General features: G+C 43.8%; 1 protein-coding gene across 3 annotated transcripts in view; it reads left to right on the top strand.

Annotated features, from left to right (window-relative positions):
• Positions 1-12,953, top strand: part of ST6GALNAC3 (ST6 N-acetylgalactosaminide alpha-2,6-sialyltransferase 3) — a 451,779-nt gene extending 438,826 nt beyond the window's left edge. For all 3 annotated transcript variants that reach the window (XM_068239196.1, XM_068239197.1, XM_068239198.1), the window contains one exon: positions 10,891-12,953. In XM_068239196.1, coding sequence (XP_068095297.1) covers positions 10,891-11,077 — 187 coding nt within the window. In that variant the 3' untranslated portion in view covers positions 11,078-12,953. The remainder of the gene's footprint in view (positions 1-10,890) is intronic.
• Positions 12,954-13,764: the final 811 nt, after the last annotated feature.

The raw sequence follows: 13,764 nt of genomic DNA, 5'->3' as shown, positions 1-13,764 counted from the left end.
CACATGCGGCTCTTGTGGTATCAGTAGTGGCACATGAAGCTCTTGTGGTATCAGTAATGGCACATGAAGCTATTGTGGTATCAGTAATGGCACATGAAGCTCTTGTGGTATCAGTAATGGCACATGAAGCTCTTGTGGTATCAGTAATGGCACATGCGGCTCTTGTGGTATTAGTAGTGGCACGTGAAGCTCTTGTGGTATCAGTAATGGCACATGAAGCTATTGTGGTATCAGTAATGGCACATGAAGCTCTTGTGGTATCAGTAATGGCACATGAAGCTCTTGTGGTATCAGTAATGGCACATGCGGCTCTTGTGGTATCAGTAGTGGCACATGAAGCTCTTGTGGTATCAGTAATGGCACATGAAGCTCTTGTGGTATCAGTAATGGCACATGAAACTCTTGTGGTATCAGTAATGGCACATAAAGCTCTTGTGGTATCAGTAGTGGCACATGAAGCTCTTGTGGTATCAGTAGTGGCACATGCGGCTCTTGTGGTATCAGTAATGGCTAGTAAACCTCTTGTGGTATCAGTAGTGGCACTTGAAGCTCTTGTGGTATCAGTAGTGGCACATGCGGCTCTTGTGGTATCAGTAATGGCTAGTAAACCTCTTGTGGTATCAGTAGTGGCACTTGAAGCTCTTGTGGTATCAGTAGTGGCACGTGAGCCTCTTGTGTATCAATAGTGGCACATAGAGCTCTTATGGTATTAGTAGTGGCACATGAAGCTCTTGTTTTATCAGTAGTGGCACATGCGGCTCTTGTGGTATCAGTAGTGGCACATACGGCTCTTGTGGTATCAGTAATGGCACATACGGCTCTTGTGGTATCAGTATTGGCACATGAGGCTCTTGTGGTATCAGTAATGGCACATGCAGCTCTTGAGGTATCAGTAATGGCACATGAAGCTGTTGTGGTATCAGTAGTGGCACATGCGGCTCTTGTGGTATCAGTAGTGGCACATACGGCTCTTGTGGTATCAGTATTGGCACATGAGGCTCTTGTGGTATCAGTAATGGCACATGCAGCTCTTGAGGTATCAGTAATGGCACATGAAGCTGTTGTGGTATCAGTAGTGGCACATGAAGCTCTTGTGGTATTAGTAGTAGCACATGAAGCTGTTGTGGTATCAGTAGTGGCACATGCGGCTCTTGTGGTATCAGTATTGGCACATGAGGCTCTTGTGGTATCAGTAGTGGCACATGCGGCTCTTGAGGTATCAGTAATGGCACATTAAAGTGGACCCAAATTAAAAATACAAGATTTCAGAAATAAAATATATTTTCTAAATTATAATGATAAATGCCTTTTTTCAGCTGCATGATGACAAATATAAAATATATAGTAACAGCTTTAAGCTATTGTGGTATCAGTAATGGCACATGAAGCTCTTGTGGTATCAGTAATGGCACATGAAGCTCTTGTGGTATCAGTAGTGGCACATGCGGCTCTTGTGGTATCAGTAATGGCTAGTAAACATCTTGTGGTATCAGTAGTGGCACATGAACCTCTTGTGGTATCAGTAATTACACATGAACCTCTTGTGGTATCAGTAATTACACATGAAGCTCTTGTGGTATCAGTAATGGCACATGCGGCTCTTGTGGTATCAGTAATGGCACATGAAGCTCTTGTGATATCAGTAGTGGCACATGAAGCTCTTGTGGTATCAGTAATGGCACATGAAGCTCTTGTGATATCAGTAGTGGCACATGAAGCTCTTGTGGTATCAGTAATGGCACATGAAGCTCTTGTGATATCAGTAGTGGCACATGAAGCTCTTGTGGTATCAGTAATGGCACATGAAGCTCTTGTGATATCAGTAGTGGCACATGAAGCTCTTGTGGTATCAGTAGTGGCACATGAAGCTCTTGTGGTATCAGTAATGGCACATGAAGCTCTTGTGGTATCAGTAATGGCACATGAAGCTCTTGTGATATCAGTAGTGGCACATGAAGCTCTTGTGGTATCAGTAATTACACATGAAGCTCTTGTGGTATCAGTAATGGCACATGCGGCTCTTGTGGTATCAGTAATGGCACATGAAGCTCTTGTGGTATCAGTAATGGCACATGAAGCTCTTGTGATATCAGTAGTGGCACATGAAGCTCTTGTGGTATCAGTAATGGCACATGAAGCTCTTGTGATATCAGTAGTGGCACATGAAGCTCTTGTGGTATCAGTAATGGCACATGAAGCTCTTGTGGTATCAGTAATGGCACATGAAGCTCTTGTGATATCAGTAGTGGCACATGAAGCTCTTGTGGTATCAGTAATGGCACATGAACCTCTTGTGGTATCAGTAGTGGCACATGAAGCTCTTGTGGTATCAGTAGTGGCACATGCGGCTCTTGTGGTATCAGTATTGGCACATGAGGCTCTTGTGGTATCAGTAATGGCACATGCGGCTCTTGAGGTATCAGTAATGGCACATGAAGCTGTTGTGGTATCAGTAGTGGCACATGCGGCTCTTGTGGTATCAGTAGTGGCACATTAAAGTGGACCCAAATTAAAAATACAAGATTTTAGAAATAAAATATATTTTCTAAATTATAATGATAAATAGCAGCCTTTTTTCAGCTGCATGATGACAAATATAAAATATATAGTAATAGCTTTAAGCTATTGTGGTATCAGTAATGGCACATGAATCTCGTATGGTATTAGTAGTGGCACATGCAGCTCTTGTGGTATCAGTAATGGCACATGAAGCTCTTGTGGTATCAGTAGTGGCACATGAAGCTCTTGTGGTATCAGTAGTGGCACATGAAGCTCTTGTGGTATCAGTAATGGCACATGAAGCTCTTGTGGTATCAGTAATGGCACATGAAGCTCTTGTGGTATCAGTAGTGGCACATGAAGCTCTTGTGGTATCAGTAGTGGCACATGCGGCTCTTGTGGTATCAGTAATGGCACATGAATCTCGTATGGTATTAGTAGTGGCACGTGAAGCTCTTGTGGTATCAGTAATGGCACATGAAGCTGTTGTGGTATCAGTAGTGGCACATGAAGCTCTTGTGGTATCAGTAATGGCACATGCGGCTCTTGTGATATCAGTAATGGCACATGAAGCTCTTGTGGTATCAGTAGTGGCACATGCGGCTCTTGTGGTATCAGTAATGGCACATGAATCTCGTATGGTATTAGTAGTGGCACGTGAAGCTCTTGTGGTATCAGTAATGGCACATGAAGCTCTTGTGGTATCAGTAATGGCACATGAATCTCGTATGGTATTAGTAGTGGCACATGAAGCTCTTGTGATATCAGTAATGGCACATGAATCTCTTATGGTATCAGTAGCGGCACATGAAGCTCTTGTGGTATCAGTAGTGGCACATGCGGCTCTTGTGGTATCAGTATTGGCACATGAGGCTCTTGTGGTATCAGTAATGGCACATGCGGCTCTTGAGGTATCAGTAATGGCTCATGCGGCTCTTGTGGTATCAGTATTGGCACATGAGGCTCTTGTGGTATCAGTAATGGCACATGAAGCTGTTGTGGTATCAGTAATGGCACATGAAGCTCTTGTGGTATCAGTATTGGCACATGAAGCTCTTGTGGTATCAGTAGTGGCACATGAAGCTCTTGTGGTATCAGTAATGGCACATGAAGCTGTTGTGGTATCAGTAATGGCACATGAAGCTGTTGTGGTATCAGTAATGGCACATGCGGCTCTTGTGGTATCAGTAGTGGCACATGAATCTCTTATGGTATCAGTAGTGGCACATGAAGCTCTTGTGGTATCAGTAATGGCACGAGAACCTCTTGTGATATCAGTAGTGGCACGTGAAGCTCTTGTGGTATCAGTATTGGCACATGAGGCTCTTGTGGTATCAGTAATGGCACATACGGCTCTTGAGGTATCAGTAATGGCACATGAAGCTGTTGTAGTATCAGTAGTGGCACATGCGGCTCTTGTGGTATCAGTAGTGGCACATGCGGCTCTTGTGGTATCAGTAGTGGCACATTAAAGTGGACCCAAATTAAAGAAATAAAATATATTTTCTAAATTATAATGATAAATAGCAGCCTTTTTTCAGCTGCATGATGACAAATATAAAATATATAGTAATAGCTTTAAGCTCTTGTGGTATCAGTAATGGCACATGCGGCTCTTGTGGTATCAGTAGTGGCACATGAAACTCTTGTGGTATCAGTAATGGCACATAAAGCTCTTGTGGTATCAGTAGTGGCACATGAAGCTCTTGTGGTATCAGTAGTGGCACATGCGGCTCTTGTGGTATCAGTAGTGGCACATGCGGCTCTTGTGGTATCAGTAATGGCTAGTAAACCTCTTGTGGTATCAGTAGTGGCACTTGAAGCTCTTGTGGTATCAGTAGTGGCACATGCGGCTCTTGTGGTATCAGTAATGGCTAGTAAACCTCTTGTGGTATCAGTAGTGGCACTTGAAGCTCTTGTGGTATCAGTAGTGGCACGTGAACCTCTTGTGTATCAATAGTGGCACATAGAGCTCTTATGGTATTAGTAGTGGCACATGAAGCTCTTGTTTTATCAGTAGTGGCACATGCGGCTCTTGTGGTATCAGTAGTGGCACATACGGCTCTTGTGGTATCAGTATTGGCACATGAGGCTCTTGTGGTATCAGTAATGGCACATGCAGCTCTTGAGGTATCAGTAATGGCACATGCAGCTCTTGAGGTATCAGTAATGGCACATGAAGCTGTTGTGGTATCAGTAGTGGCACATGCGGCTCTTGTGGTATCAGTAGTGGCACATACGGCTCTTGTGGTATCAGTATTGGCACATGAGGCTCTTGTGGTATCAGTAATGGCACATGCAGCTCTTGAGGTATCAATAATGGCACATGCGGCTCTTGTGGTATCAGTAGTGGCACATACGGCTCTTGTGGTATCAGTATTGGCACATGAGGCTCTTGTGGTATCAGTAATGGCACATGCGGCTCTTGAGGTATCATCGTAGATGCCTCTGCACCAATGGTAAAACGTAGGATGTGCTGAGATCTGCCCTGGAGTCACAGGTAAATCGTCAAAAACTCCATACGATCCGCATCATCCAATAGTAAATTTTATTAGCTCTTTAAAACATACTACAAAAGTATAAAAAGATCATAAGTGGGTCTGTGCAAAATAATTCATTTTGCACAGACCCACTTATGATCTTTTTATACTTTTGTAGTATGTTTTAAAGAGCTAATAAAATTTACTATTGGATGGTGCGGATCGTATGGAGTTTTTGACGCTCTTGAGGTATCAGTAATGGCACATGAAGCTCTTGTGGTATCAGTAATGGCACATGAAGCTGTTGAGGTATCAGTAATGGCACATGAAGCTGTTGTGGTATCAGTAGTGGCACATGCGGCTCTTGTGGTATCAGTAGTGGCACATTAAAGTGGACCCAAATTAAAAATACAAGATTTCAGAAATAAAATATATTTTCTAAATTATAATGATAAATGCCTTTTTTCAGCTGCATGATGACAAATATAAAATATATAGTAACAGCTTTAAGCTATTGTGGTATCAGTAATGGCACATGAAGCTCTTGTGGTATCAGTAGTGGCACATGCGGCTCTTGTGGTATCCGTAATGGCTAGTAAACCTCTTGTGGTATCAGTAGTGGCACTTGAAGCTCTTGTGGTATCAGTAGTGGCACGTGAAGCTCTTGTGGTATCAGTAGTGGCACATGAAGCTCTTGTGGTATCAGTAGTGGCACATGAAGCTCTTGTGGTATCAGTAGTGGCACGTGAACCTCTTGTGGTATCAGTAGTGGCACATGAAGCTCTTGTGGTATCAGTAGTGGCACGTGAACCTCTTGTGGTATCAGTAGTGGCACATAGAGCTCTTATGGTATCAGTAATGGCACATGCGGCTCTTGTGGTATCAGTATTGGCACTTGAAGCTCTTGTGGTATCAGTAATGGCACATGAAGCTCTTGTGGTATCAGTAGTGGCACGTGAACCTCTTGTGGTATCAGTAATGGCACATGCGGCTCTTGTGGTATCAGTAGTGGCACATGAAGCTCTTGTGGTATCAGTAATGGCACATGAAGCTCTTGTGGTATCAGTAGTGGCACATAGAGCTCTTATGGTATTAGGAGTGGCACATGAAGCTCTTGTGGTCGAACACAGTGCATCCAGCGCAGGAGACTTGGACTCACATGGAGTAACTTTGGTGCCATCAGAAGACGGAGCTGAAGTTACTTTTAAAACACTGTAATTCGGCTTCCAGCAATTGCTCTAAGCCAAATTATTTCATTCCCCACCATCCATGGCAGCCTGGAGGGGGAATAGTATTTAACACGGCCGGGACTTGTGCAGCAGCACAATAAGCCATATACCGACTGTATTCTGCATCAGTAGTGGCACATAAAGCTCTAGTGGTATCAATAGTGGTACATGAAGCTCTTGTGTTATCAGTAATGGCACATTAAGTTGTTGTGATATCAGTAGTGGCACATGAAGCTCTTGTGGTATCAGTAATGGCACATGAACCTCTTGTGGTATCAGTAATGGCACTTGAAGCTCTTGTGGTGTTAGGTGTAAGTAAGGGGGGAGGATAGTGTTAGGTGTAGGCAAAAGGGGGGTGGGGTGGGGGGTATTAGTATTAGGCATAGGTGGGGGGAGTATAGTGTCAGGTGTAGGTAAGAGGGAGGAGGATAGTGTTAGGTGTAAGTATGGGATAGGGTAGTGTTAGGTGTAGGTACAGGGGAGGATAGTGTTAGGTGTAGGTAAGGGGGAGGATAGTGTTAAGTGTAGGTAAAGGGGGGGAGTGTTAGGTGCAGGTAAGGGGAGAGAATAGTGTTAGATGTAGGTAAGGGTGGGATGGAGGACAGTGTTAGGTGTAGGTAAAGGAGGAGAATAGTGTTATGTGTAGAGATAGGGGAATATAGTGTTAGGTGTAGGTAAGGGGGCAGGTTGCTGCTGGGTGTAGGTGGGGGACAGTGTTAGGTGTAGGTAAGGGGGTAGGATAGTGTCAGGTGTAGGTAAGGGGGGAGGATTTTGTTAGGTGTAGGTAAGGGGGAGGATAGTGTTAGGTGTAGGTAAGGGGTGAGGATAGTGTTAGGTGTAGGTAAGGTGGGAGGATAGTATTAGGTGTAGGTAAGGGGGGAGGATAGTGTTAGGTGTAGGTAAGGTGGGAGGATAGTGTCAGGTGTAGGTAAGGGGGGAGGATTTTGTTAGGTGTAGGTAAGGGGGAGGATAGTGTTAGGTGTAGGTAAGGGGGAGGATAGTGTTAGGTGTAGGTACAGAGAAGGATAGCGTTAGGTGTAGGTAAGGTTGGAGGATAGTATTAAGTGTAGGTAAAAAGGAGGATAGTGTTAGGTGTAGGTACAGAGGAGGATAGTGTTAGGTGTAGGTAAGGTTGGAGGATAGTGTTAGGTGTAGGTGAAGGGGGAGGGTAGTGTTAGGTGTAGGTAAGGGGGGGAGGATAGTGTTAGGTGTAGGTAAGGTTGGAGGATAGTGTTAGGTGTAGGTGAGGGGGAAGGGCAGTGTTAGGTGTAGGTAAGGGGGAGGAGAGTGTTAGGTGTAGGTACAGAGGAGGATAGTGTTAGGTGTAGGTACAGAGGAGGATAGTATTAGGTATAGGTAAGGGGGGAGGATAGTGTTAGGTGTAGGTAAGGGGGAGGATAGTGTTAGGTATAGGTACAGAGGAGGATAGTGTTAGGTGTAGGTAAGGTTGGAGGATAGTGTTAGGTGTAGGTGAAGGGGGAGGGTAGTGTTAGGTGTAGGTAAGGGGGGAGGATAGTGTTAGGTGTAGGTAAGGGGGAGGATAGTGTTAGGTATAGGTACAGAGGAGGATAGTGTTAGGTGTAGGTAAGGTTGGAGAATAGTGTTAGGTGTAGGTGAAGGGGGAGGGTAGTGTTAGGTGTAGGTAAGGGGGGAGGATAGTGTTAGGTGTAGGTAAGGTTGGAGGATAGTGTTAGGTGTAGGTGAGGGGGAAGGGCAGTGTTAGGTGTAGGTAAGGGGGAGGAGAGTGTTAGGTGTAGGTACAGAGGAGGATAGTGTTAGGTGTAGGTACAGAGGAGGATAGTATTAGGTATAGGTAAGGGGGGAGGATAGTGTTAGGTGTAGGTAAGGGGGAGGATAGTGTTAGGTATAGGCACAGAGGAGGATAGTGTTAGGTGTAGGTAAGGGGGAGGATAGTATTAGGTGTAGGTAAGGTGGGAGGATAGTGTTAGGTGTAGGTTAGGGGGATAGTGTTAGGTGTAGGTAAGGAGGAGGATAGTGTTAGGTGTAGGTAAGAGGGAGGATAGTGTTAAGTGTAGGTAAGAGGGGAGGATAGTGTTAGATGTAGGTAAGGGAGGAGGATAGTGTTAGGTGTAGGTAAGGTGGGAGGATAGTATTAGGTGTAGGTAAGGGGGGAGGATAGTGTTAGGTGTAGGTAAGGTGGGAGGATAGTGTTAGATGTAGGTAAGGGAGGAGGATAGTGTTAGGTGTAGGTAAGGGAGGATGGCAGTGTTAGGTGTAGGTAAGGGAGGAGGATAGTGTTAGATGTAGGTAAAGGAGGAGGATAGTGTTAGGTGTAGGTAAGAGGGAGGATAGTGTTAGGTGTAGGTAAGAGGGAGGATAGTGTTAGGTGTAGGTAAGAGGGGAGGATAGTGTTAGATGTAGGTAAGGGAGGAGGATAGTGTTAGGTGTAGGTAAGGTGGGAGGATAGTATTAGGTGTAGGTAAGGTGGGAGGATAGTATTAGGTGTAGGTAAGAGGGAGGATAGTATTAGGTGTAGGTAAGAGGGAGGATAGTGTTAGGTGTAGGTAAGGTGGGAGGATAGTGTTAGGTGTAGGTAAGGGGGGAGGATAGTATTAGGTGTAGGTAAGGTGGGAGGACAGTATTAGGTGTAGGTAAGGTGGGAGGATAGTATTAGGTGTAGGTAAGGTGGGAGGATAGTATTAGGTGTAGGTAAGGTGGGAGGATAGTATTAGGTGTAGGTAAGAGGGAGGATAGTATTAGGTGTAGGTAAGGTGGGAGGATAGTATGTGGGGGGCCCCGGTTAGTGTTAGGTGAAGAGTCTAAGACATAGGTGGGGTGGGGGTACCTCAATCAGCAATACAGAGTATTGCACAAGCAGAAGCCATGCTGTTTTATCTCACCAGAGTTCACCAATGCGTGCTGCTGTCACGTTAAGTGGGACGCAGTCTTGTGTTGTCTGCGATTGTTCCTTGATGGAGAATGCATTTCCCATTTAGCCTCTGGTGGACACGCATCTGCCTCTGGCTCCAACCAGACCACAATGTACTATTGGAGCAGACATTACACTGTCTGATCCCATTGGCTGCTGAAGTCCGGCTCAAGTGGGAACCCAGCCTTACGTTGGTTAAGCGTAAGCAAATGCTAGTCAGAGAGACCGGAGCTCACTAGCAGTGCACTATCTGCTGTGCAGAGTGCGGTACAATTCATTGCTCACGGGTTAACGTAAAAATCCTTTCGTTGCCTCATCTGTGGGGTTTTTTATGATTTTTCTAACTTAACTCTCTGCCGAAACTTTATTCAGAAACAATTAACAGCCATGAAAAAAAGGTTTCCATTAATTTAGTACCTAATAAGGCTCATAAATTAAGGCATTTGCAGCAACAGCACATACATTAATGAATTTGGTATTTCCAAATGATTCACGAGAGCTTTTCAGCTGCCTCTCCTGCTTGATTTATAGACTAGCTTCAGACCTGCACTTAGAAGGCGCTCATTGAACAAACACAGCAAAACTGAACTTTTGTTGTGTAACATGGAGATTTTTCTTCTGGTTGCAGCTACATTTCTTTTCTTTTTTCGCCGCATTTCCGTGGCCGTAAGAGGTCGTTGCTAAATCCTTTGGTACTTCCTGGAGGAGGCAGAGCTTTGCGCTGTAGTTCTGCCTCCAGTCCATTCAATCATTGCCGATCGCTGCCTCTCCATTGGAGGGGATACAGACATTGTACGGCTGCGGGGAGGCGGCAATTCATCTTTGCTCTTAAAGTGGTCTGAAACTCTGACATAACTTTCAATAAAAATGTGTTTTCCTACTTTTTATTACTCATACAGTTATCATATTTGCTTTTGTGCACAAGTAATATTGTCTGTTTACAAATGACAAGTTCCCAGAGTGCAGTTTATCTAGCCCTGAAAGCTGCCATTGGATTTTATTATTTTTCTATTATAACTGCTTTTTATTATGTATTTTCAGAGAGTGTTTGTTTACATTCCAGTGTTGATACATTAGTGTTTAACAAGTAAGAAATATACTGTTATTTCCAGTTTGGATGCGCATTTGAAGCTGAATAGCAGGACAAAATGCTTTAACCACTTAAGGACCGGGCTAATTCTGTGTGATCTGTGCTGGGTGGGCTTCAGCCTATCAGATGCCGGCGAGCCCCGGCCAATCAGAGGCCGGGGATCGCCGATCTTCTTTACGGCGCTGCTGCGACAGCAGCGCTGTATGATGTAAACACCGGGGATTTCTTCCCCGTGTGTTTACATTTCGCCTGCGAGCCGCGACCGGAGGCTTGCAGGCTGATCACGGAGACACCCTCCGTGAACTGACATGGAACTTACGACCAGCCGCCGTCTATCGGCGTTAGGCGGTCGTTAAGTGGTTAAATTAACAATTTCAGTGATGTTCTGCTAGAATTTTTTCTGGGATAGTAATAGTAGCTTTAAAGCTGTAAGGAATCTTTTGGAGCTAAGTAGAAATGCTGACTTTCGGACCACTTTAAGGCTAAAGAGCATTCTGCAATAAAAACAGGTAATTTATAATGCTTCATACTCTAAGATTTATTTTAATAAAGAAAGCTCCTAAAAATACGGTAAGTGTGTCCTGTAGAATCATGTTTTAGTTCTTGTAGAATAAAATGTTGTTATAAATCAAAATATTTATTTACCATTCAGCTATTTAGGTCTGAAGACTTTAATTACATTTCATGTCATCTCTATTTCAGAACCAATGGCTTCCGGAAGGTTCCTTATCATTATTACGAGCCAGGAAGATATGAATGCGATGAGTATATCCTGCACGAGAATGCGCCTTACGGTGGTCATCGTTTCATCACAGAAAAAAGGGTATTTGCCAAGTGGTCGAAGCAGCACAATATAACATTCTCCCATCCGGACTGGTCATTGCCTTGACCTAAATGACCAAGAGCCGACAAAAAGCCTCAAAAAGCAATGACAACAATACAAACACAATTCCTCTTACAAAATAGAAAAGAAAAAAAATACTGTACTTTGGAAGCACTTTAAGAAATGGAACTTTTGTCTAAGTTGGCTGTGTCTCTTCAGAACAAGTTACTAGCAAGAGTGTAGCATCTAGTACTTGGCCAACCGGGACAAGTCATGAAATCACACAAGACTTTGTACAATGAGGTCATTAGAAACGTTGTTCTTTCATCTTCAAGTCTCATATGCTCCGTCTGGACAGGATTACAAAATAGTTGGATTCCTCTGTATGGGTATTGGAGGAAGATGGAGACCAGGACCCAATCCACCCTCACAGTGTTGGCACATGGTCCATAGTCCACAATACTTCCACCACAGATTCTGCTAATATTTATTACTCTCAAAGAGCTTGAGAGACCACAAAAACGTTTCAGCAAACTGCAAATTTCAGAACCAATTTTTATGCCATTTATACGTATTTAGCTACTTTTACTTTTTGATGTAGGCCATCTGGCAGTAACTTCCCCACTGTGATATGCTCCTATCATGGTCCATGAGTCATGCTGCACACAGCTCAGAAGAAATATCCGTAATTTGTTTAAGATGCAAATGTGGGGCATCATAATGCACTTTCTTGTTAGCTAGAACCTTCAGGAAGATTTAGTTAGAAATTAGATACTTCCTACTGATTGCTACAGGTGGATTATATCACATGGCCAGGCCAGCCAATAAGAAGTATTGACTTGTTGGCTTTGACTGGAAAGTTAGAGCTGGTCAGAGCCAGCAATTGTGTCTTTACAGAGAAGGTAACTGATGCGCTGTAGCAATGTCCTGCCCATTACTTGTGCACCTGCTGCACTTCTAGTTTGTGTTGTCCGCTGACTACAAACTACTACTATAGTAACTACTACTATAATACTACAGGAGTTGTCTTGTCCAGATATACTAAGGCTAGTATAAACAGTTTTATTACTGTATATAATTTTGGGGCCAAAAATGGTCTCTTATTTAAAATCTTGGTTTATATACAGATGGGTGCAGTTTAGTGACTTCCTCATTGCCCCCTCGACATATGCAGGCAAAGCTAAGTGCTATCTGCCACGTCCTCCCTGATTCCCGCCAGTTACTTCACTGATTTCCTCTATGGTGTTTTCCCCATGTGGTAGTTGTGTTTCTCTTATTGCTTATAGACAGCAGAGTTTGCTGGACTTGGTCATTTTCCCTTGTCCTCTGTTCAGCAGATGTCTCCCTCTCAACCACCATCCAATGCAGTATCTGTAGCCACCTTGACCTACTGTGTCTATAGCCGCTTAGATTCCAGTCTCACTCTGGGTCCTTCTCTTTATTGCCAATCTTGAGCGAGTCTGGAGATGAAGCAGCTATAGACACAGCTCCACAGACTCAACAGTGGATGGATGATGAGAGGGAAGCATTAGTTGAACAGAGGAGCCCAGTGACTTGAAATGCAGGGAAGTTGTCTTTACACAATTTCTCCAGCATGGTCAACTGCTCCTAGGATCTGCAATAAGGGAAACACGACCACCACATGGGGAACACCACAGAGGATTCAGTGGTTTTTTTCAGTGTGGGAAAAGTAGTAGACACTGAGCTGCCCCCTTTATAGGGGAGGGTGTGGCTGGAGGGTAACTGCCAGCTGTACTTTCTTCAAGTCCGCTAGTAATAGTGGGTCATCAAAGGCGGACCACTATTCTGGCAGTGGGGGCACAACACTGGCGGCAGGAATGATGGAGGGAAAACATATTGGAGGAGCAAAGATAACGACGTGAAGGCCCCTTCAATTTGTAGTTGTCTAGTATTTTTACCTGTTCCCTCAGGTAAAAACACACACACATATATATATATATATATATATATATATATATATATATATATATATATATATATTTCAGGGTTTTTTCAAATCGGAATGTGAAAAATACTTTCACGTTCTACTAAATATACATGGCAATTTCGACCATCCCTATTAACTAGCCAGGGTATCTCAGAGCACCTTGGGGGGCACAATCAGTAATGGCTTATAATTGCTTGTTGTTTGGGGGAAATCTGAAGTTATTTTTTATGCTATGAGTAAAGTTATCCTCTAGAGATGACCTCTTAGTGATTGGTGGATCGTGTATAGCACACGAGTGGATAGCAATTAGTGAGGGCCAGGGTCTTTCCTTACCTATCTAGTGCCCCAGGCACAACAGCTTGTCACCACCCCCCTGCCCCACACTCTGTGGAGAATAGAGGGTATAAGTGGGTTAGCACCAACCAGGATTACTTTGCTTTGCACTCCAGACTTCCTGAAACAGAATTTCATTAATATAGAGGGTGCAGTACTGCACACTGTACACTAGTGGGCGCCCCATGCCTTTGCCCGTATAGCCTGTGCCTAGAAACGGTCCTAGTGTAGAACATCTGTGTACTCTGCAACTGATTATATTCCCATTTATTTCATATTTATCCTATCATAGTCTCCAAATCATGATCACTGCTGTAGCAATTATTGATACTGTGAAGGGATACTTGACTGTCTTTTGCTTTAAATGATCTTTCTTGTTGTAGACTTGTATCTGAGGTTGTCAGGTTGTGCTTTTAGAGTGCTTTTTTTCCTTTTCTTTTAGTTTTTTTTTTATGAAGCATGAAATAATAAT

Source organism: Hyperolius riggenbachi, chromosome 6 (genome assembly GCF_040937935.1).
Source record: "Hyperolius riggenbachi isolate aHypRig1 chromosome 6, aHypRig1.pri, whole genome shotgun sequence".
Taxonomy (NCBI): Eukaryota; Metazoa; Chordata; class Amphibia; order Anura; family Hyperoliidae; genus Hyperolius; species Hyperolius riggenbachi.
This window is presented reverse-complemented; position numbering and strand designations above follow the sequence as displayed.